The sequence below is a fragment of the Taudactylus pleione genome, unplaced genomic scaffold, assembly GCF_031769625.1.
Source record: "Taudactylus pleione unplaced genomic scaffold, aTauple2 ptg000571l, whole genome shotgun sequence".
NCBI lineage: Eukaryota > Metazoa > Chordata > Amphibia > Anura > Myobatrachidae > Taudactylus > Taudactylus pleione.
In genome coordinates this window covers 3,602,908-3,628,772 of record NW_028284973.1, presented here as the reverse complement: position 1 = coordinate 3,628,772, position 25,865 = coordinate 3,602,908, and the positions used below count along the sequence as shown (strand labels likewise).

General features: G+C 43.8%; 1 protein-coding gene across 1 annotated transcript in view; it reads left to right on the top strand.

Moving 5' to 3' along the window:
* Positions 1 to 25,865, top strand: part of DGKB (diacylglycerol kinase beta) — a 511,490-nt gene that overhangs the window by 175,697 nt on the left and 309,928 nt on the right. The window contains exon 18 of the mRNA XM_088453127.1: positions 23,598 to 23,662. Coding sequence (XP_088309253.1) covers positions 23,598 to 23,662 — 65 coding nt within the window. The remainder of the gene's footprint in view (positions 1 to 23,597; positions 23,663 to 25,865) is intronic.

Below are 25,865 nucleotides of genomic sequence, written 5' to 3'. Positions count from 1 at the left end.
CAAAATGATTGTTATTAAGGTTAATAATACTGTAGGAACAAAAACAGACCCAAATGATGTGTTTTTAGCTGTTTTTATCAGTTTTTGAAAACCAATACAGATCCAAAACCAACACACGCAAGGGTGCTTTTGTAAAACCAAATCCAGATCCAAAACCTTGCAGGAGATACAGATCCAAAACCAAAACACGCTGGTCGGCTCACATCCCTAAGTACTAGTAGATTCCATTTTGTGTGCTTAAGATTTTAAATCATTAGATACCTTTACACCTGGCTAGTTAGCAATACAGGTGGAAAATGTTCTATTAATAACTGTTTTGTTTTGTTAGGTAATATATGTTGTGGCATTTCATACATTTTATTTGACACATGTTTACTGTGTTGTGTTTTTTCTGGTATTGGGGAGGTTGTGATTGGTCCGCTGGTGGTCGTTATTGCACCTTTTACGATTGGTGTTCTTTTGACACAGTAGCGGGGTGCAATTGATCACCAATGGGACACTGAGATAGGCTCAGCTTCTATTATGGGTATTGTTATTGTTTTTAGTGTGGGGAAACAAGGGATTTATTGTTGCAATATGGTTCGCGACGTCGGGCTGGGAACCTTTTGCTGCTCCCCGGGGGCATGGAGCGTCCTGTTGGTTCTGCCTGCCAGCGTCACTTCCGGTGTGATGTGGCGCAGCCGATAGGTCTACTCCGATGTCTGGGGTGTGCTTAGTGCCTCCGTCCACCACGATAGCCGCCGGAGATGCCATGTGACTCACACAGGTGAGTGTTGTTGTGATTTATTATGGTTAATTAGAGCGGTATATACCCTGGCTTAGGTAGATGAATGAGCCTGCAGTCCCTTGAGGAAGGTGTGGGGGGGTGCCTAACCCTAACCTCCCCACGACTGTGACTAACCGTAACCCCACATTCCCCTAGCCTAACCCTAACCCTCCCGGGGGGGTGCCTAACCCTAAGTCCCCCCCCAGGAGCCCCTAACCTAACCCCCCTCCTCCGCGGCTTTCCGCGTCCGCCGCCCGGCTTACCTTCGATCGGTATGCCGGGCGTCGGACTCTCGGCGTAGGTAAAATTACAGGCATCGGGATTTCGACGCCTGTCATCAGACCCCTGCTGGGATTAGACAGTCGGGAAACCGGCGGTGGGCATTTAGACCGTCGGCTTCCTGACTGCATCCCCTTGTTTCCCCCTTTTTTAATATATGCTTGGTAAAATAAACTGACACTAGTTCAGAGGATGGATGGTGTTATATATTGTTGTTTCTAATCTGGCACCTGAGATTTATAAACATTATTTTTGAGGTAGTGTGTGCGATTTCCATATGCACAAATATATGTTTGGATAACACCGAAACGGCTGCTGTTGAGCGTCACTGGTCTGAAGGGATCCGGTTTCATGCTGTTATAATGAGTACCCTCCGGCTTGATGCATGCTATTGTATATACCCGGTTACCCTATGCCCCTCTTTTTGAATATGCACTTTAAAATGGATGCTCTGAAAACCTATTGATGCACTTTTTATGTGGATACATCTTTTCTATTGACTAAATTGGATGTGCTGGCTCATTTTCTACATATATATATATTTATTCATACATACATATAAATATAGTATGGAATTGGTATGTATGACCGCCGGACCCCAGCCCGGCGGATGAAATGCCGACGCCGGAAGGCCTGCAGATAAAGATCCCGACTGAGGTGAGTAACTACTCTAACCCTCCCCTCTCCCCCCGTAATCCTAACCCTCCCTTAGGGGCCTAGCCCAATCTTCCCCCCTTAGTTCCTAACCCTAACCTCCCCCCTTCCCGCACCATAAACCTAACCCTCTTGGGGGGGTGCCTAACCCTAACCTCCCCCCAATGGTGCCTAACCCTAACCCTCCAGGGGGGGTGCCTAACCCTAAGTCCCCACGGCAGGGCTGGTGTAAGGTTTCTTGGCACCCTAGGCAAAACTGCAGCCTACTGAGCCACCAATACCCACTTTCTAACCCATCAGGTGAAAGTGAGAAGGCATCATCTTAGTTCCACAGCTGCCACTTGCATTTAGTACAACAATAATGTCTCTCTCAGTCACATCCTTAATATTGTGATGGGAAGACTGTGTGGCGCCCCTCAGATCCTTGCACCCCTAGGCAGCTGCCTAATGGTAGAGCCGGCCCTGCCCCCCGGGAGTCCATAGAGTTAACCCTCCCCCCCCTCACGGCTATGAGCTCCGAAGGCCGGCTTACCTACGTTCGGTATGCCGGGTGTCAGTATTTCGGCGTGGGGCTAATAATAGGCGCCTATCATTAGTCCCATGCCGGGCTTTCACTGTCGGGAAGCCAGCGGTCAGCATTTCGACCATTGACTTCCTGACTACATCCCATACAGTATATATACGGTTTGTGTGTGTGGAAACCCCCCTGTAAAAATCCTGCGTTTGCCCCTGTGCTGCATGGCCATATTACGGCTGTTGCTACTGCTAATATAGCAACTACTTCCAAAGCTGAATATCGCCCATTATCTGGTGATCACAGGACATCATACATGCCTACCCTCCCGGTTTTCGCGGGAGGTTCCCGATTTTTCGGGTAACCCTCCCGCACCCCTGGAAGGGTAGGCATTTCTCCCGCATTCTGCCCACTTCCTAGTGAAGTGGGCAGAGTGAGGAGAATACCCACGGCGATAGCTGGTCTCCGTGAAGGGGGCGGGGCTTAAGATATGATTCTGCATGAATCACAGCATTTGGCCCTGCCCCCTATGTAAATTTTACCCAATCGCGGCAGTTTTGCCATGAGGGGGCGGGGCTTAATGACGCAAATCGTTAGGCATCGGCCCCCTGCTGCTTCTCTTACCAGGGCTTCTCCTGGGAAGAGATGATAAAAGGTAGGTAAGTATGCAGTAAGGCCCTGATTCAGAGCCGGACGCTCTGACCAGAGCGCTCGCTCTGAATCAGGGCCCACCTCCATTAATATGGAGCGTCCTCCTGGACGCTCGTATAGCTGTGGGTCACCACCCACAGCATATACGAGCGTGCAAAATGATGGTCGTGATGGTCTTGACCATCGCGACTGTGAGTAAAAGCCTACGGTTGGGTTTCTCAACCGCAAGGCCAGGAGTGATTTTGGCTCTATCAGAGCCAAAATCACTCCCACTGACATCACTACTGATGTCAGTGGGGCCGGCTTCAGACGGTAGGCGTTCCCTTGGGAACGCATCCGTCTGGCAGGCACGCCCCCGGCATGCCCACCAAAGGGGGCGTGCTGTCAGTCACCATCGACAGCACGCCCCCTTTGATGAGACACTCTGAGCTAAGGAAAGTCCTTCGCTCGTCGGGTCTCACGCATGCGCACGACGGAGCTCCCTCCGTCGTGCGCATGCGCAGTGGGGACCATCGACCCACTTGCGAGCGGACTGCCGCTCGCGAGTGGGTCTGAATGACCCCCTAAATACTAAGGTGCCACATCATTTCAAAGAGGGGACTCCCTTACATATCTGAAGGACATCTTCCCCCATCCCTGTACTATAGTGAAGAGGGGTCACACAGTTTGAAAGAAGTGACTCAACTCTTTTAAACAAGAGCACCACATCTTTCTACATTTTATGTTGGGGAAGATGCTGTATATGGACTTAAAATCTCTACACCCACATTTTTCATTTGCAGCAAAGGGAATAAACTGTTAAATAAATACATTGTTATTTGAAAAAGAGAAATTACTAGAATAACAAAAGTACACTGGTCTGCTTTATTAAAGGGGTTTATAATAGTCTTTTGGAAACAGAACTAGTTAAGTCTATGACTTGGCGTGTGGATAGACTTTCAGAGAAATATAACAGTGTGCTCTGAACAACCTCTAGGTAGTTTGCTGAGTTTACGTAGCATTTATCACACTCGCAGAAAAAAAAATACTAGACATTTCACCTTCCTCTACAAAATACAAATATTTGAATGGTTTAAGGTTTAATCCCACTTTAAATCCAGTGATTTGTCGAAATGTAGCATAATACAAGTTAAGATTAATACTAAAATAATATTGTCGTTCCTGCAGTATAGTGAATAAGCCATGTGCACGTTGTAGCTGTCCTTAATAATCTATGTCATTTGCTCACAAATCTCTAGCGCAAAATGCTTCCTGTTTCGGAGACAGTGTATTAATAACAAATAATGTATGAATGAAAACCTTCCTTTGTCTGGGAAGATATTACTGCGTGGGGAATAGCGATATGGATTTTTTTAGTTTCAATTGATGCTGGAGCTTTTGGATGAATATTTTCAAGCTATTTGTCTTGAGTAAAAGTGTTTCACTGCTCTAGTGGGCAATGGTGGTTGTCCCATCGCAGCTACAGTACATGGCTTAGGGTACGAATCAGAGACGGACTCTAATGCGATTTCAGCCTCGATTTCGTACGCATCACAGTTGCGAAAATATGCTAATGGTTGTAAAGCTCACCCGAGCATAGGGACGCCCGCTCCTGCCTTCTCATTTGCGTACAACGTCGTTTACATGTGTAAATATCGGTAACATTGAAGTACATCGAGCAGCCATCTGGCCCTTGTGGCAGGTCTGACCTGCAGCAGCCTTTGGAGCTCTCCTGACATGCAGAGCTGCCTAGTAGATCGCATGGGCTAATATATGCACGCCCATGAAACGGTGTTCAAATGCACAAACACCCCGTCACCACCTCCAATCGCTGACCGCCTGTTGCTCACTTTGTGATGGATTCCTCTGTGCATCCGTAGTCGCAATGTGATTGCTGTGCACGCGCAGTGCGGCTTATACGCGCGCGCAACGGCAAACAATCGCTGGATCTGCGTCCATAATCGCCACTGCGCCCAGCTCGGAATCAGGCCCTTAGTGCGGAGTGTTTGAATCAAAGCATATCACAATAAAGTACCCACGTGCAAATGTAGATAATAAATCTCTCTGTAAGGAAGGATACCGTTCATCTTACAATAGAACATAGGGGATGGGCATGCAGTCAGCATGTCGATAGTACAGTGTCGACATCATTGGAATGTGGACTGCTAATATGTCGACATCTGCAAAATGTTTACAGGTTCGCAGTGCTTCATGCCAGAACCTACTGCGCATGCACGGGTCTCCGGGGAAAATGGCACCAGCGCCTATTTTCCCAGGGAAATCTCCTCTGCGCATGTGCGGAGCAGCACATTGGATTCTACGGAGAGGTAAGTATATTAACTATGGGTGCAGGGTGTGCGGTGTGGGTCCCCCAGGGGACCGTGTGCACAGCACACCTTGCACCCATTATAAAGATGCCTATGAATCCGACCCCAGACCGACTATTTGGCCAAGTGTGTGCCCTCGCTCGTCCGATGCTTTCATCTAATCCTGTTCGCCTGGTCAGGTCAAACGGTTTTTAAACATGCTTAAAAATCGGGACAACCAACCGCCGATCAGCCAACCAGTGTAGAAGTGTTTGGCTGCTAAGACCAGAGCTGGCAACCAATCTCCTAACCCGGGCAGCTCAGCACACCATCGGCAGCAGCTGTCATCTGGATACATGCCAGAATCAGCTGCACTGCCCGGCAGCCGGGGGGTTAACAGACCTGGCAACCGTGAATCAGGGTGTGTTCATGGGGAGCTGGTATGAAATACCTTGCGGCCGGCGGTTCGATTCCCAGCAGTGCCTGGCCGACCAAAGCAGAGTTCCCGGCAGCGGAAGCCCGACAGCGCTGGAAATCCTGATCGTCGATAGGTAAGTACCGACTAACCTAACCCCCTAACCCTAACCTCCCCCCCAAGTGCCTAACCCTAATCCCCCTTCTAAGTGCCTAACCCTAACTCCCCCTTCCCCTCTGTCCAGGGGGAGTGCCTAACCTTAGGTCCCCCCGGGGGTGCCTAACCCGCCTTCCCCCTAGCCTAACCCTCCCGGGGGGGTGCCTAACCCTAAGTCCCCCCCGGGTGCCCTAACCCTCCTCTCCCGTGGCTGTCCGCTCGCGGCGCCCGGCATCCCTTCGATCGGGATGCCGGGCGCCGGTCTCCCAGCGTCGGGGAAATGTCAGGCGTCTAGACGCCCGGCATTTCACCCTTGCCGGGATATGACAGTCGGGAAGATACCGGCAGCCGGCTTCCCGATTGTATACCGTTCATGGAGATGGAGATGGTTTACATGCCTGCTGAGCTGTTGCATTGATGTACTGTTGATGGTTCTCAAAAAAAGGCTTTTGTAATAAACCAAAATGTCAATATACCTGAACAGCTATGTGGTGATATGATTAATCTTCAATAAATTGATCTTTTGGTCGAAAATCTGGTGAGTGCTGTCTTTACCACACCTGTGGAAAAACTTTGGATTTAAATCTTTATATAGTATAGAGCTGGACAACCTCCCAAGAGTGGCGAATTGAGAATGTGTCATGAGGACACGCACCCTCCCTGGTCGGCCACGCCCACTATTGGGAGCACGCGCAACAAAGCTCTAACTGCAGCTCAGCCTTCTGCCCCCAGTCTGCCTTGAACACTAATTTCTATCATGCTTTCATAGGATTTATTTATTTATTTTTGGGGGGGTTCCATTTTTCAATATGCCCTGGGTGCCAAAAACCCCAGTTACACCTCTGGTCTCCCGATGGTTTCCAGCCCTGGGCTGACCAGTATGGGGCTGGTTACCGTAATGGCTGGGGGACCCCACTCTGTGTGTCACCCTGCAGCTCCCCACCTTGTTCGCCCTAGTGCTGGTTATTGGAAAATAGGGGTAACCCCATGCCATTTTTTTATCCAATTTTCCAGTAGCAGACCAGGCTCAGAAGTCCAGGGCTGGTTATTGATTGGATGTAGAATCTGTGACCAGGTCTGCAGTAAAATTGTGTAAACAATCTGATCTGGAGTTGCATCTCTGGAGGATTTGACAATTGTGCACCCAGCTATAGGATTAAGATAAGGGATAGGGACATAGGGCCTGATTCAGAGGCGCTCGCTATTTGCGAGCGCACGCTCTGAATCAGGGCAGATTTTTTTTTTAAATCCGCCTCCAGGCTGCTCGCATAGCTGTGGGTGGCCACCCACAGCTTTTGCGAGCGGCCTGGAGATGGTCGTGATTATCGCAACCATCGGGCTTGCGACAAGACCCTTGTGGTAGGGTCTCGGTTTTCGCAAGCCCGAGTGAACTTCCTGCTCTAATAGAGCAGGAAGTTCACTACTGACATCACGAATGATCGGGAACGCCTCTGTTTGTCCAGCCACCCCCCCTCCCCACCTACAAAACGGGGCAAGCTGTCGATCAACATCGACAGCCGCCCTGTTTTGTAGCGAGCCCCAGAGCGAGTGAAGTTCTCATTCGCTCCGGGGCGCGCACATGCGCCGCATGCGCCGACCATCGACCCGCTATGCGCTCGCTCGCGAGTCCGAATCAGGCCCATAGTTTCCGCTGCAACAGATGTGTTGCGACCTTAGCCGCAACCTGTGACTAAAACCCCAAATGATGAAACATGAGCTACAGCCGCCGGGTTAGGCTTAGGTTTAGCATTAGGCTTAAGGTTAGCGTTAGGGTTCAAACAGCTGTAATAGCTGCATCGCCACACCGCCGTCTGTTGACATTGTTAGTATGTTCTATGTCTCTCCAGATCAGTGATAAGCAGCTTGATACACTTCAGGGCCGCATGGATAGCCCTCTACAAAAGACCCTCACATTACCCATAATCCTGTTAATCAGTGTCGGCTCCAGGGCTAATAGCGTCCTGTGCTCGCCGAGTGCTCCGCGCTCCTTATCGCGGATGAAATTGGGGACGTGGCTTAATTTCCATAGGCCACGCCTCCTAACGTCCCCAACCCCCACCGATTTGACCACCCGCGGGCTACTTCGGGCCACGGATGGAACAGCGGGACAGTACTGTCCTGCTGAAATCGGGATGCTGGGGAAGGGTGCGACTTCTATGGGTGGCGCCCCTGTTCAATCGCTCAGGTCGAACACCCCTAGAGCCGGCCCTGCTGTTAATATATAGGGGACAAAGGTAGAGGAGGATCATAAATATTTTAATTCTAAGTTTATGGTGCTTCTGCTTTTATACCTGTGTATATAAAGGTACTCTCATTGAACTTAATATCTAGGGGTAAATTTACTAAAATTAGAGTTTTTAGAAGTGAGTTTTAAAAGTGATGTTGCCCATAGCAACCAATCTTAATACTTAACATTTAAATAGCACCTTCTAGAAGATAATAGCTAGAATCTGATTGGTTGCTATGGGCAACATCACTTTTAAAACTTCTAAAAACTCTCACTTTAGTAAATGTACCCCTACTATGTGATCCTGCACTGATATAACAGTCACATGACCTACTCTAGATACAAGCATGACAGCAGATGCTTTCTTTCCTCATTCCACCCCTAGGTATGGATAAAAGTACTCTCACACACTATTCACTGCAGCACACATTGTGCAGCAGCTGCTCATGTCACGTAGCCAGGGCCGTAACTAGGCGTGTGCGACTGGTGCCACCGCACAGAGGGCCTGATTCAGACCCGGTCGCAGGCGCTGAGCGCTTGCAACCAGGTCGATGGTGGCCCAGAGCACATGCGCACGACGGAGCCGGCTCCGTCGTGCGCATGCACGAGACCCGGATAACGACGGGCAATCCGTCGCTCCAGGGCTCGCACCAAAGGGGGCGTGCTGTCGATGTTGAGTGACAGCACGCCCCCTTTGGTGGGCGGGGTGGTGGCTGCCCAGACGGAGGCGTTCCCATGGGAACGCCTACTGTCTGAGTGCGGCCCCACTGACATCACAAGTGAGACTCTGTTAGAGCTGAAATCTCTCTGGGGCTTGCGGCCACGAGACCCTACCACAAGGGACTCGTCGCAAGCCCGATGGTCGTGATGGTCTTGACCATCGCGACCATTATCATGGCCGCTTGCATTAGGTGTGGGCGGCAACCCACAGTAATGCTAGTGGCCAGGAGGCCGCTCCATACAAAAAAAGAAAGGCGCCCTGATTCAGAGCGAGCGCTCTGTCAGAGCGTCCGGCTCTGAATCAGGGCCAGAGTGCAGGGCTCTGTGAGCAGCACTGTCGCTGCCCCATGGCCCTTGCTTCTGGCTAGCAGGGTGCTTGGAAAGGCACCCTGCAATCAGTATCACTGAAACAGTGCCGCCTGTAGTGTCCTTTTTGTTATTTTATATATAGTGTTGTACTATACCTTTTATTAGTTGAATTTCAAATTCAAACACAAGTGCCTAATGATATATCCTTTGACATATCTGATATACATGTGCTGGTTATACTTATGGTACTATACATGCTGAGTATATGTACAGTACACGTCTCTCTGTATGATCCAACAGGAGGCAACTGTTGTGCTTTGATTAGACCCAACAAGATGTTACTAGGACATGTGACGTGCGGTGAGGTCAATGGCTGTGGAGGCACCGGCTGATTAACATTCCTCCCTTATAAAAAAAACCAGCATAGGGTTCCCCTATATAACACTAACCAACACCAGGCTGATCCAGCCAGGAAGATATTGCCATAGCAGGGGAGTACACTCAGATCCCCCTGCCGTCACATTAACCCCCCTTTAAAGTAGTCATCTGAGGGATGGAATTCCTCGAAAAGTGGGGATCCAAAAAAAATAAAATGGGGTCCACCCTCCCAAGCCACAACCAGCACTGGGCTTTCAGCCCAGTGCTATGCCCCGCACCACTGGTGGTGGTGGGTGTGGGGTTCATGGTATGATAACATTGTTCTTTACAGGAAGCCTACAGATCTTACCAAGCCTGCCCCAGCATGCTGGCAGTTGGAGAACCATAAGTGCCTGTATGCATTAAGGGCCTGCTGGTACCTGTAGTCCACCTGTAAAGAAAATATTAAAATAAATACAAGACACATGTTTTAATAAAAGTTTATTATACAGCATCTTCACCTGGGGTGTGGCAGCCTTTCAGCTTTTTTTCGTGGCCGCCGCCTCCCCAGGGCTTCCGGCATCTTCACCTGGGGCGCCGGCCTTTCAGCTCTTTTACATGGCTGCCACCTCCACAGGGCTTCCAGCATCTTCATCTGGGGGGCTGCGGCCTTTGAGCTCTTTTGCATGGCTGTTGCCTCCCCAGGGCTTCCGGCGTCTTCACCTGGGGGGAAGCGGCCTTTAAGCTCTTTTGCAACATACACAGTGAAAGTAAAATTTTATTATAACATAGATGCCAGGGCTTCCAAAGTCTTTTATCTTCAGGAGCTCTTGCACACTCCTTCCCCGCTAGCGGACTACCAGGCCCTGCCTCGCGCTGACTTATGTAAGCCAACAGAGGGGGCGGGGCGATGACGTTGACGCTGAGGAGCTATTTTTGAAATCTGCACCACTGTTGAACTCTGCAGCATGCCTGCCGCCATGCTAGCTATCTCCGCCAGGTCCCGCCGTCATTAGTGTCCACACCTCCACCAGGTCCCACCGCTGCTAATGCCTGCACCTCCGCCTGGTCGTCGCCGCATTCCCACCCAGTGATGACAGCGGATCCATCACTTGATCTGCTGTCCAATTACATCTGCCTGAATGATGGGCGTGCTTTCATGTGTTCTGAAGGTACATTCCTGTCACTGAGGCATATTTCTATAGGTGCTGCTTTCCCCTGTATTTTCAATGGGCTTTTACAGCCCGTGGCATGGCCCCGCCCTCTGCTTCAGACACTTTTCTGTTGTCAGCGTGAGGCAGCACTCTCACTGCTTCCCGACTGATTTTTACTATAAAATAATGCAAAGCAGATATTTATGACACAGAATCTGTGTTATAAATATATTCTTTGTATTATTGTAATCATTATGTCAGGTGAGGCTCTGCCTCCCCTGACTGCATGTCCCTGCTCCAGGGGGCCTAATCATTTAGCTCTATCCTCTGGTTTTGTTACCCAACATTAACCCTTGCTACTGAAGTGTTAATTTTATAGGTGATACTGCACTATCCCTTCACTGATTGAATCTCAAGCATTACTGCTGTATGATATTCTATTGGATCCTTTTGAAACCTGTGCTTTTGATATTGTTCTGGAGATCTACATGCTCAGTATATGTACCATACTTACTGACTTTGCTGCCCCTGGGTCGGCAGAGCGGGAGCGTGGTGGCCGGGAAAGTGGGCGGTGCAGGTGGTGTGGCAGCACAATCGCATCATCGTGGCCCCGTCCACGCTATACAGTACACTGACAGCTACGATAACATCTTCGTACCCCCCCTCCACTGGACCACCCACTTTTGCTCTGTAAGTGGGCGGCCTCAGTGATGGACACGTGGGGGTGTGTGCGAGTGCATGGAGGGGGGTTGCGGGGGGGTGTGGGAGGTGGAGAAATGTGCAGGAGACACTGGAGGCTGGGCAGCTTATGTAAAGTAAAGCTAATTTGTAAACAGCTTTTTTCCACCTAGTATTCAAAGGGACTGTGTGACAAGGTCATTTGTACATTATCACTAAAATAATCCTACACCATTCTATTGATGCTTACTGTATCAGATTGAGTCAGGATAGATGTGTCAACAATTGTGGCAACTCTTTTAATCCTGACCAGATGTCATAATGTTTCATAAAAGGAAAGAGAAAAAAGGACCCCAACAATGAGGCACACCCCAAACATAGAAATTATACTGAGTTATAGCATAAGAAAGGAATGTATAAAAATTCAAATTTTATTAGTTTTATTAAAATCAATACTAAGTCTATAGGCAAGAATCACACGATCAATATATAACACATAACAAAAACACAATAAAGACAGTCACAAAACATAGATATCTCAAGATCGTGTTGCGCAGTGGGATAGATAATAGAAAATATAATAACCAACTTGCTCGTTCCAAATGTTATATGGTCATAGAGACCATTCAGGATTATATCTACTTGGAAAATCCTCCTCCTCAGAAATAGTGTGAGGGATTAATAATCACCTATTATATGCTGAATAATTACCACAAGTGGCTCCTGACCAAAAACTCGCAACAGAAATACTAATAATTAGTCCTAGGAAATATATTCCTCATAAACATGGCGAAAATCTAATATAACTTAATATACACAGCATACATTTATCAACATGACATAACACAATTAAAAGGCTGTATACCGCAATCGATAATTGACCCCGTTTCATCAAAAAAGTAAGTATATAGTATACATAGAGGCGTCCCTCTGTTAAATGTATGAGAGCATATCATGTGTTTTATAGATTTGAAATATAGAACGTATGCACTTATGGGACAGATGCTGCTGTTCCACATCAATGAAGTCAGAGGATGTGGAATGAGTTTCACTGTCACCAGGCATACATAGAAACAGTGCAGACTGCCTCTGCTATTAGTACCACTGTATAGGTGATATCCCTGTTGCTCCAGGCAGCGCAGAGATTCACAGAGCAGGCAACTAATGAGAGAGCAGAGAAGGAGAGGATAGCGGCAGTACCTGTATGGAGTATGCTCTCAAAAATGGGTGTCCGGTAAAGGGATCCCCAGTGCGCACTGGGGTCCCCCAGCTAACGAGCCGACGCGCGTTTCGCCGGAAGCGGGCTTTCTCAAGGCGCTGTCTCCATGCTGTGAGTGGGCCGGATGTAAATAGTCCCTGCCATAGCGTGATTGGCGATGTGTAGGAGATTGACATTGTTCACGGACCGGTTACAATTGTAGTGGGCGGGAACAGGGCACGTATCCATAGTAATGTGTATAACACAAGTTTGTCAGAGATACGCTGGTCAGTAGGAAATATAAGGGATATCTTAATGAACGTGTGCATCTAATGTTACAGCGGATATAGATACCAGTCTGCATACAATGAAGGGCACCATTAATATTCCTGAAGGGCCATACCGAATCTTAAAACTCATATGATATAAATCAAAGGTAGTCATGTTTATATAAGAGCAAAAAGGACAATAATGGGTCAGTGTGATATTCGCATGTATATGTTAATACAAGTGTCGATGAATAGAGAAATGATGTTCTCTGTCCCACTAGTAAATCATAGATGATTACTATCGGTCATAATTCCATAAATGGTAGTATATAACTGATGTTCCTAAATGCCAATCGATGTTGAAGTTGTTACAGAAAAAGGTTATGCGATATACCAATAGGATGTAGATATCCCAGCCTTTACAGGATAGTCATAATGGTGAGCACAATCATATGATATAGTTAACAATAAGTAGACGGGTTACTAAACTGGTACTAACATGTACCCATGGGTATAAAATAAAATAAAAATAAATATGAAAATAGAAAGTATGATAAGTAAAAATCAGAATATTGCAACTACAAAATTATATAATGTGCAAAAAGAGGTACTGGTCGGTATTCAAGAAAAATTCTTATTAAAAAAAAACACAAGATTACATGAAAATGATGTTATGGATTTCAGGGACATAAAAATTATGCTAAATATTGGTGAGCAAAAAATTAATTAACAAAAGATTACACGCCAAAATGTGTAGTAACAATAATATAATGGTCCAACCGATAAATAATAGTCTAAAATGGGTCTGATAAGGAAAGTTAATCAAAGATAGAACACTTAAATTGGTTATGCATTCTACAAGCTGTATATATTAATGCAATGTTGTAATAACTGTTCCAATTAAATGGACATAAGGACAAACCACACTAGTATATAAACACATTAGTGTCCAGTAGTTTCAATCATAGAGACAGATAAAGTCTAATATGAACCAGAACAAAAACAGCAAAACTGATGTTGTCACACATTCAAAAAGGGACTGTAATTAATCATTTCATTCATGCCTCGTGGACTAACTGAGTCCAATCGGAACGTCCACTCGCATTCTCTTTTTAAGAGTTCTTTAGTGAGATCGCCTTATCTAGGGCCTATCAATACTTTGTCCAGGCCAAAGGCTCTTAAGTCCCTCCAAGACCCATGATGACAGGAAAGGAAATGCCTCGCCACGGAAGTAATCTTCTTCATCTTCCGTAAGTCCTCCTTGGCATTCCTAATGCTTCCAATATGCTCAAGGATGCGTTGTTTCAGATGTCTGGTTGTCATACCAACATATCTCTTGTCACATGGGCATTCCAAACAATAAATTACACCGGTTGTATTACAATTGATGTAATGTTGGAACTTGTGTTTCCTCCCAAATCTGTCAGTAATGTCCATTTTGCTACTGATCATGTTAGGACAAGCTTTGCATTGTCCACAAGCAAATGAACCCGTAATTACAGGCTTTTTCTTGGATTCTGATGAGAAATGACTCCGAACACACATGTCCTTCAAACTTCTGGCTCTGCGCCAGCTGAAGTGGACCCGTGGGTCTAAAACTCTTTGTAAATCTGGGTCCAACCTCAGAATATTCCAATGTCTCTGAACTATGGCTTGGATAGATTGCCACTCAGGACAGAAATTGCCAATAAATCTGATCTTATCTGGGACTTCTTTAGTTTCTCTATTTTCGGGAAAGATCAAAGTGTCCCTATCAATCTTGGACACAGAATGATAGGTTTTCTTGATCAGCCTACTGCTGTATCCCCTATTTTTCAGTCTAGTTGCCAGTTCCTTACTTTGAACCTTAAAGGTGCTACTATCAGAGCAGTTTCTCCTCAGTCTAAGGTATTCACCTTTGGGTACATTGTGTATTGTGGGAGGAAAATGACTACTGTCATGATGTAACAAACTGTTTGTAGCTGTAGGTTTGCAGAAGAGATCTGACGATAGATTACCTTGATCGTCTATGAGCAGTTTGAGGTCCAAAAAAGTAATTGACTCCTCACTCATCTCATACGTGAATCTCAAATTGAGGTCATTGATGTTCAGTTTAGTCATGAATTCATGGAATTTCAACTCTGGTCCATCCCAGATAACCAGAATGTCATCGATGTAGCGGACCCAGAGCAGTATCGATGAATTAAATTCATCGTTTTCCTCATTGAAGACATGGGTATGCTCCCACCACCCTAAAAATAAATTGGCGTAGGTGGGAGCGCATGCAGACCCCATTGCTGTTCCCCTCGTTTGTAGATAGTATTTACTATTAAACAAAAAGAAATTCCTACGCAAAATAAATTCCAGTAGTTCAATCAAAAACCTGTCAAATTCCGATGTATCTGTCATGTCCAGGAAGAATTTCACTGCCCGTATGCCCTTCTCGTGGTGTATACTCGTATACAGTGACTCCACATCGATACTGGCCAGTATTTGATTAGGTTCCAGTTTGATGTCATGAATTTTCCTTAGTACATCTCGAGTATCCTGGACATAGGAGGGTAGCGTGGTAACATACTGTCTAAGATGTGTATCGACAAAGGTACTAGCCTGTTCCGTTAGTCCCCCTATGCCAGACACAATCGGTCGCCCTGGTGGTTCAGCTTGCCCTTTGTGTACCTTAGGTAACAGGTGGAAGGTAGGAATTTTAGGGAACAAAACTCGTAAGAAATCGAACTCATGTTTGGTTATGATTCCATCACATCTTGCCCGTTCTATAATCCTATTGTATATGTTAGTATAATTTTCCAAGGGGTTAAACAATAGATGCTGATAGCAGCTTTGATCTTTAAGTTGGCGGTGTGCCTCTCTAAGGTACATGTCGGTGGGCCAGATAACCACGTTTCCCCCTTTATCTGAAGGTTTGATAACCACATTCTGCCAGGTTTTAATTTCTTTTAGAGCTATGATCTCATCTCTGTCCAAATTATTCATTGTCCTTGTTGATTTAGTTCTCATAGTTTGGAGAAACACATCATTCATATCCCTAGATACAAGGTCCTGAAAGATCTTGATCTCGGGACAGTTAATGTTTTGAGGAAAAAATGAGGATTTCCTTTTACATATTGGTCTATTAGCCTTTCCACATGATACTGACTCAGGGATGCTATTAGATTCCCATAGTTCCTCAAGATTCGCAAGTGCCTCCATTTCTTCCACAGTACTTAATATGGGAGATTTTTCCCTGGAATCACTGGAGTGTTCAGATGGAATTAGCCACTGTTCCAGTACTGATATCTTTTTTGATGAGTCCTTGTCTGTCCTGCATGGCTCATTCGAGGGGACAATGGGGTCCTCCTCGTGGGTGTACTCCTCATTGTCATTTCTCTTATTAGAATGAAATTTAGCCAAAGACAATTTCCTACAAAAAAGGTGCAGATCCTTCTCCCAACTGAAGCGATCAAAATTCCCAGTAGGGGAAAATGATAATCCCCTTTGTAAAACCGCTATATGTTTTTCATTTAGTATAATGTCGGATAAGTTAATAATTTGTAGCCTATCACATTCCATTAGCGTCGTTTGTTGATCTGCTGGGACTGGCGTTGAGGCAGAGGTCGCTCCCATGATCTGTCCTCCCTTTCTCTTCTTCCCCCTCCTCGTCTGTTTCCTCTTGGTGTTTTGAATCTGGACCTGTGTCCTTGAGGATTCTCTAAAAAAGTTATCAAAGAGGAGGAGGGTCTAGGGGCAGCAGCAGTGTTAGGGTCTACAATGTCTTCAGTACCTGAGGACTCCGCCTCTGATGAGGTATATTGCGGATTATAGGGCTTAATATAGTCTCTTCCCGTTTTTTTGTTCCATTTAAAGATGAGACCATTCATAAAGTCACATTTGTCCCTGGCAAACTTATTTCTCTTCCTCTCAATAATGCCCTGTTCGTATTCATCCAATTCTGATTTAATTTTCTCAAAAGACTTTTGGAAAATGTGATCTTTCTCCCAGGACTCTAGTTTTTTGCCTTGTAATTCGATCTCCTTTTCACATTCATCAAGAATGAATAGATCATGCTTTACCAGTATGGTCATTAGGTCCTGGGAGCACTTCAAGAGACACGTTTCCCATTCTCCTTGTAGGGTTGGTGTAGCTAATTGGAACGCAGGGAAGATTTTGGGTCTCAGACCTCTAGGGGAAATTTTGTTCTTTAAATAACTTTGTAGCGTATTGACATCCCAATGTGTTCTTGTCCTTTTCTGTAATATCTGTTTTAGGGAAATAAGATTCTGTTCCCAGTCTGTATTGGGGAGGATATCTTGAACCGTTTCCGGAAAAATATCTTCCAACTCCTTAACAGTCCGTCTTTTATTCATCAATTCACTCCTTAAACTGAAACTTGCCATTGAATAAAAAGATATAAAGTGAAAGAAAAGACCCTATTAATCAGTATAATACTAAGTAAAATATCCTGGGTTTCAACCCCGTGCTGACTGTGTGGACACTGGGTAACCAGTGAAAGTATATGCTATGTAGAAAAAAAGAGAGGGGGAAAGGGGAAGCAGAGGACAAGAAAAGAGAAACAGTCGCACAGGAGTATAGTGATTCCCGGTAGATTTACAATAGGGTAATAATAAAGTCAGGGGGTGCTCCCTGGAGTAAAAACAGTATTGTAAAAGGAAAGGGAAAAAAAGGACCCCAACAATGAGGCACACCCCAAACATAGAAATTATACTGAGTTATAGCATAAGAAAGGAATGTATAAAAATTCAAATTTTATTAGTTTTATTAAAATCAATACTAAGTCTATAGGCAAGAATCACACGATCAATATATAACACATAACAAAAACACAATAAAGACAGTCACAAAACAGATATCTCAAGATCGTGTTGCGCAGTGGGATAGATAATAGAAAATATAATAACCAACTTGCTCGTTCCAAATGTTATATGGTCATAGAGACCATTCAGGATTATATCTACTTGGAAAATCCTCCTCCTCAGAAATAGTGTGAGGGATTAATAATCACCAATTATATGGTGAATAATTACCACAAGTGGCTCCTGACCAAAAACTCGCAACAGAAATACTAATAATTAGTCCTAGGAAATATATTCCTCATAAACATGGCGAAAATCTAATATAACTTAATATACACAGCATACATTTATCAACATGACATAACACAATTAAAAGGCTGTATACCGCAATCGATAATTGACCCCGTTTCATCAAAAAAGTAAGTATATAGTATACATAGAGGCGTCCCTCTGTTAAATGTATGAGAGCATATCATGTGTTTTATAGATTTGAAATATAGAACGTATGCACTTATGGGACAGATGCTGCTGTTCCACATCAATGAAGTCAGAGGATGTGGAATGAGTTTCACTGTCACCAGGCATACATAGAAACAGTGCAGACTGCCTCTGCTATTAGTACCACTGTATAGGTGATATCCCTGTTGCTCCAGGCAGCGCAGAGATTCACAGAGCAGGCAACTAATGAGAGAGCAGAGAAGGAGAGGATAGTGGCAGTACCTGTATGGAGTATGCTCTCAAAAACGGGTGTCCGGTAAAGGGATCCCCAGTGCGCACTGGGGTCCCCCAGCTAACGAGCCGACGCGCATTTCGCCAGACGCGGGCTTTCTCAAGGCGCTGTCTCCATGCTGTGAGTGGGCCGGATGTAAATAGTCCCTGCCATAGCGTGATTGGCGATGTGTAGGAGATTGACATTGTTCACGGACCGGTTAGAATTGTAGTGGGCGGGAACAGGGCACGTATCCATAGTAATGTGTATAACACAAGTTTGTCAGAGATACGCTGGTCAGTAGGAAATATAAGGGATATCTTAATGAACGTGTGCATCTAATGTTAGAGCGGATATAGATACCAGTCTGCATACAATGAAGGGCACCATTAATATTCCTGAAGGGCCATACCGAATCTTAAAACTCATATGATATAAATCAAAGGTAGTCATGTTTATATAAGAGCAAAAAGGACAATAATGGGTCAGTGTGATATTCGCATGTATATGTTAATACAAGTGTCTTTCTTATGCTATAACTCAGTATAATTTCTATGTTTGGGGTGTGCCTCATTGTTGGGGTCCTTTTTTCTCTTTCCTTTTACAATACTGTTATTACTCCAGGGAGCGCCCCCTGACTTTATTATTACCCTATTGTAAATCTACCGGGAATCACTATACTCCTGTGCGACTGTTTCTCTTTTCTTGTCCTCTGCTTCCCCTTTCCCCCTCTCTTTTTTTCTACATGTCTGGTGTGCTGTGTTGACTCATCATCATTATTATCATCAGTGGGTCTCTTGGAAAAGGTCAGTTTTTTCCTGGCAGCAGCATTTGCAGGAGAAGTAAAGTAGGAGATGTTGTCATGTCATGTGCCATTTGAGCTGATAATTTGCTCGTCAGGGGCTCTTTGCATCTCTTAAGATCTGTGTCAGTTGGAAAGAAAGACATTAAATAGGACAAAACCTAGGATCAGGCATGGTTGCAAACATCTTAGCAAAATAACTTAGTTTCATCTCCTCCTTCAGTTTCTCTAAGTGCTTTTCCAGTAGTATAATTAATGGTATAATGGTAGCTTGCATAAAATGCAGAGTATTCTCCACTGTGCTAGACTAAGGTAACATACCTTCCCCTCTCCCTATCTCAAGGTTTATTATGTACGCTTCGATAGCTTCTTGCTATTCCTTCAATCACTGAAGCATATAAAGAGTAGAATTCCACCTGGTTACTACTTCTTGTTCCAGTTGGTAGCATGGAAAATTATACTGTTGTTGCAGCGGGATGTAGTCTGCGTCCCGATGTATGGGATGCCGATGGTCGCTATACCTGTGCTTGAATCTCGACAGCATTGGGATCCTGGCTCCAGAATCCAGACCGCCGGCATCCCGAAGGTAAGTATCGGGAGTTAGAGGAGGGGTAAGTTTAGGGTTAGTGGTTAGGGTTAGGCACTAGGTGGAGGGTTAGAGTTAGGAAATAAGGGCGGAGGTTTGTGGATGGGGGGTTAGGTTCAGGCACTAGGTGGAGAGGTTAGGGTTAAGCACCAGGAAGGGAAGGTTAGGGTAGGGAGAGGGGTAGGGTTAGCATATCGGCCAACAATCGTCGGTATGTTAACCCTGTCAGGATCCTGGCATCGGCATTCTGACCGCCAGGATCCCGACTGCCAGCAACCCATACTCAACCCGTTGCAGCAGTTGCAATCTTCTACATGCAGTTTCTTAATGCCATAAATGTCCAGAAGTTTTTGGCCCACAGACAGCATGTCCTGTATGCACCTGTCAGTTTTTAAAATTCAGAACCACCAAGTTTATTGTGTGCACAAAATATGGTATGTGTTCAAAATCACACAGTTGTAATGCTTGTACAATGTTACTTGCGTTATCAAAAATGACAAATCCTGAGGAGAGTCCTAGTCAGGTAAGTCATTATGCTACCACCTCTCTGAAGTTTTCCAACAGATTGACACTGGTATGCCTTTTAGTGAATGCGGTGATACAGAGAGTAGCCTGCCTGTGAATGAGCTTGCCTTGTGTGTTATAGATACTGGTGCTGCTGAATGTGATACACCCACCTAGTGGGCTGTCACAGTCCTGTATTTTTTAGTTTGACCAGTAGCACTTGTCCACATATCTGTAATTAAGTGGCTAGTCAGCACTATGGCATTTTCTAAGCCAAGAATAACTTTTTTTTTTTATGTCCCGGTACAGGTGAGGAATTGTTTGTGGGGACAAATGACCTCAACTAATTGTCTAAAACCAAATGCATTGCTGGCAGATATTGGATGCAGAGCTAATACTAACATAGCTGTATGGCTTCAGTGATCCGTTGTGCAACAGAATTTCAGCTGACATACTTTGTTCCTCTTGAGAATTCTTGTTTCACAATTAATTGTGGTTATTGTTTGATGTTCAGTGGATGACTAAAAAGGTGCAGGTGCAACTAAATAACATATAAATGAATTTGAGTGACCAGATGAGATATGTATAATGAGATATGTATATATGTCGTTGTTTATTGTCTTAGAAGACACAGTGCTCCAGTATAAACAACTGGTAGTATAAAATCCCAAGGAGTGGGAATAGTTGCCAGGGATATTAGCACGCTCCTTTAGGGTGCCTCTATCCGTAATGTTGAATGGACCCTACAGCTCCCTCTAGACCCCTAATGATGTGGCAACCTTTCTTGAAATAGGTATATGGGGTTAACAGGGTGGTGAGTGTGCCTCTTTATAGGGTTACTCTCCATATGTTACATACGTCATCCTTTGTACACTGTGGTTGTGTAGCTGCGAACCTTTATGTGTCCTCTGGATACCTGTGGTGTAGCCACCTTCCTGAATAGGTATAGGTGGTTAACTGGGTGGTGAGTGTGCCCCTTTAGAGGGTTGCTCTCTGTATGTTTCTAAATACACTGTAGGTGTGTAACAGTAAACCCTATTGTGCTGTGCAAACACCGGGATGTAAGAAGACCTTTGTTATAAGGGTTCCTTTCCGTATGTCCGATATGTCATACGTTGCCCTCACTGCTCATTCAGACAGAGTTTATGTAACAGTGCAGTTGTAGTGAGTCACAGCCGCAGCATCCTGCGTGAGAGCTTACTGGTCTGATGTTTTAAAAAAAAACTCCTGTGTGTCCGCACCTTAGAGTATGCTCCATAGGGGAGGAAAATAGTTCTGTGCTCTCCTAGCCACGGGAGTCCATATAAAGTACCCAGTTCATGATGGTAGGATAAGGTGGAATATGCTCCTTCCAGTTCCCGGACGTTGTAACTGTCAGCAGGGTGGATCTGCTATGCGAGGAGATGAAAGACTGTAGCAGCATGAGACTGTGCACTGGTCTTGTCTCACAGTTAATTGTTGTTTGATACTACTGTTCTTCGCCACCTTCTGAGTTGAAGATTCACCACCAGCAACAGCAGCCCTAGCTTGCAAGGATTCATCTTGGAAATCCTGGATAAGGATCTAGTCAGTTAGCCATTGCAAAATGAATGCAGAAGGACTACCTCCAATCACTAATGAGGCGGTTGATGATGAAGGTGTTGGTGGTGGAGATTGCATGTACTATTATCTATCCATTCTGCTGGTAGATGATGCTTTGCTGCTTGTAATTATTTTACAGGATTTTTGAGAGTTTGATAGATAATTGCATGAATTCACTGCAAATGACGTAACAGGGAAGAGGTTCCTAGATGGTTAATGTCCCGACCACTACTTACTTTGACCTTACAAATTGCACAGATGTCTTGACAAATGTTGGTAAGATTTGGGAAAAAAAATATTCTACATGGAAGAGGTGACTTTTTTGGTCTTATGCCCAGACATGACAATGGCCTTCTTCTTAGCACTGGCAAGAACTGCTGCCATTGGTTACTTTGACACAAGCAACATCCTCATCATCAACATCCTCATTAGTGTCAGATGCACAAATATGCCCCTTATCCTGTAGCACTTCCACAGTAGCATCCTCACTTTCTGTGTTATCACCATTACTTTTACTACTACTCACCCTAACATTTGCAGAGGATGCAAAAATGGTCTGAAAGAGGATTTTCTAGGATTACTGTTTCAAAAATGTCAGACTCAAACATAACACTAGTGGACACCCTCAGACTCTCTTCAGGGATCTGTGAAGCTTGTGAAGACACACAGCTTGTTCTTCAGCCTTAGGGCCAAATGTAATAGGGTGAGAGTTTAGAAAATGTGAGAGTTTAGCCGTAAAGTCTCACATTGGTCGAGTTTTATCTTCAAAATGGGAAAACATCTGGATGAGATTTAAAATTGTGAGTTTTTTGAGTCTGAAAAACATGCAAGTTTGCTCTGTTGCTTTGTTCACGTGCTCTATTACATTGGCCGAGTTTAGAAAATGTGAGAAAACTCTCACATTTTCGAAACTCTCACCCTATTACATTTGGCCCTTTTTGTTTTTTTGTGCACTGATTTTCTGTTTTAAAGGTGACACATCTAGACTTAGGTATATATTTACTAAAGTGCAAGTTTTTAGAAGTGGAGTTGTTGCCCGTAGCAACCAATCAGATTCTTGCTAAATATCTTCTAAATGTTGCTAGAATCTGATTGGTTATGTATGGGTACCAACTCCACTTCTAAAAGCCCTCACTTTAGTAAATATACCATTTAAAGTGAGAAGGTATTGCATGCAAGGTTACAGAAGATGCCAGAATTTGGCCCTGGCTCTCGCAATAGACATTCTAGTTCAAGAAACAGCAGTAGCAGGACCACCACTTGCAAAGGAATTCCATGGCCTGAGCCTTTCCTGGCCACTGCATTTGGTGTATGGCATGTTGGCAATTTTACGTCTTTAGGCAGTAAATGTTCCCTTCATAGTTAGAGGTAATGCTTGGACATTGAAAGAAAACATTAGTAGTACATATGTTTTTAACATTTAGCCCTAACCATTGGTTTGGGAACACTGATAGTTTCCGATGTTTCTACTTGTTTAAAGTGAACTAGTTACAGTACTTTCAAACAGTCCACAAACACTCTGGGATAGGAGTATGGGGCAGATGTAAAATGTGCCGAGATATTTAGATTTGAGAGGGGCGTGTTGTAGCTCAAATATAAATATAAATTACAGTGTATATAGTAAATAAAGCTGTCCAGGTGTAAAGTTTCTCTTTTTGTTTTTGCTCCCAACTCTGAAGCAGACTCAAAATGTTTAACGTGTTTCAATGGATGAAAATTATTTTTTATTTAGTTAATTGTGAACAGTTCTCACAGTGCATCCATTTGTCTCTCTAGACGTAGTGATACATTTATACTGCAATACGTGCCATAAGTACAGGAGAGTATTTTACTATAAGAAAACAATGTGCCCTAGTGTAGTAATGTCATTGTACAGTACTTTGCATTCTCCATTTGGTAAAGGGAAGACATTTCAGCAGACCGATCTCTGGCTGTGTTGAAGATCTCTGCAAGTCATTGTTTCTGAAATGATGAATGCTTTCTTTTCCCATAGGATGCATCCATTGCTCACCGTTTTCACATGATGCGGGAAAAACACCCAGAAAAGTTCAACAGTCGGTAAGAGACGTAAACTTCTATATTACACCTATTTTTACGGAAGCATTTTCTCATTATTTGTGTTTAGTTTTTAAAGGGTCACTTCCTACGTTACTGTATGTTCTTTTGTTTAATATTTGTATTTGCAAATCTGTTTGACCGAATCATCTTATCTAGACTACTACAACTTCTGGTGGCACCATAGAACTGAATGAATTTGTCTAAAGAAGAGTTTATCTACCTACAAAACATTAACCCCCAGGGTTGCCTCAGACAAAGGCTCTAGTGCAGTGTAAGATGAATGAGCCTTAATGTGAAATACTAGCCCTGAACCTGCTGATATCCCTTTACCACTGTAACGTTGTCCATAAACAATTAAACCATGCAGTCGGGACTTTCTGTGGGTCCTCTAAGATGAGCCTCATAATATATGTTCCCCACATATTCCCCATTTGACCGCCTCCCACATAGCATATCACATAACATTTTGGAGGTCACGCCTAGGTCCTTTTTGCCTAGCTGCTACCTTTATGGCCCTATTTATCAGTTAATATTTGCGGGATATTCCCCGAAAACCCGGGTGCAATAATTAGTATCCCTTGAATGTATTTGCAGTGGACCCTCTTTGGGGGCCGTTTCATTGCGGAATTTACCAAGTCACAGTCTGTAGCGTGGCCCTGATAGCGAACGCCATCTGAAGAGGCCATTAACCATTATAGTATATAGGGTACAGTCAGCAAACCCGGCACTCTCTACACATGTGTCAGAAAATGAAAGTAAAGTGATTGCTGTTGCTTTTACATATGGCAGGGACAGGCCGGCCCTATCGCTGCATGTGTTTTATGACACACACTGGCAGTACATAATTTCTAATTGCCATGATAAGCAGCAATAAGCAGCAATAAGAAATGATAAGTCTAGGGTCTAAAACCTGATACCTAATAAAAGCTATCTCACCGGGCAGAGTCAAGCAATACAACCACTTCAGTCCATAATGCCAAGAATATTTTATTAGATTAAAAAAGAGAAAATAAATACAAAAAAAATTTAGGGGGCAAATTATGGAACTAGAACATGAGTTGGTAAACACTGAGAATATAGTTGGAGAAATATGGTCAAATCTCTGACTTTATTATTCCGGAATGTTAATGCAATTCACTCAGGATTATTATATAGCAACATCGGTCATTTTACTGAGCACATCTGTGGGGTCGGGAGGTTAAAATAAGCAATGTTGCTTTATCATAATGTAGCGGTCACAATCTGCCGCTGTAACAAGCGTTCCTTCTCTGTTCCAATGGCACATTGTGCACATTGCTCTGATTTGAATATGCCCCAACATGTCAATCTTATTGGTTTGAAAGTAACTAGCATTACGGATGTACGCAATGCAGGTTTCTCTTTTTTTTTTGCAATCCACAACGTTTGAATAAAGAATATCTATTTTAAAGTTAATGGATTTTCCCACATATTAGAAGTCTTTTTAATTTCATTTAATCAAGCAATTTACATTATTTAAGACCTCAAAGTACTGTTCTTCAAATTTGTTATAAACAGATATGCATTTTAGCATAAACATTATAACACCCTTTTCTTTGTACGTCAAATAAAATTAGTATACACCTACACATAGTAAAAATTTTTAGTAGTATTTTTAGATTACAATGTAAAATTACTTTTTTTTTATATATTTAGAGTTAATGCGTATTTTTTCTTTATCATACTTTGCTTTTGTAATAGTTTTGTTTACATTGTATACTTTTGTTGCCTAATTAGCAAGCTAAGTGTGGGGAAATGTTCTATTTTATACTCAAAATGTTCATTTTGTAATATATAAAAACTTATTTTAATTACAAAATTAACATGTAAGTACATTTTTGTAAATATATTTCAACTGTTTATTTACTATTTAAAATAATCTGAAATGTGTTATATAACAGTTCCTTTCAAATCCTTAGGGGTTTTATATTTTTCTTTCTATTTAATAAATGAACCGAGGAAGGGATCAAAAATAGTTTAAAAATTACACACTATTTAATACAAATTCATTAATCTTCTAAATGATCTATTGGAAAACACAATTTCATAATCCTTTAATGTTCTTTTAAAATTTGGCATTTATACACTCAATGAATAATATATTTCTTCAAATAAAATGAACAACAAAGACAATTAAAATGCTGTGTGTTGTACTAACAAAAAATTGTATGTTTTATTTTCCAGT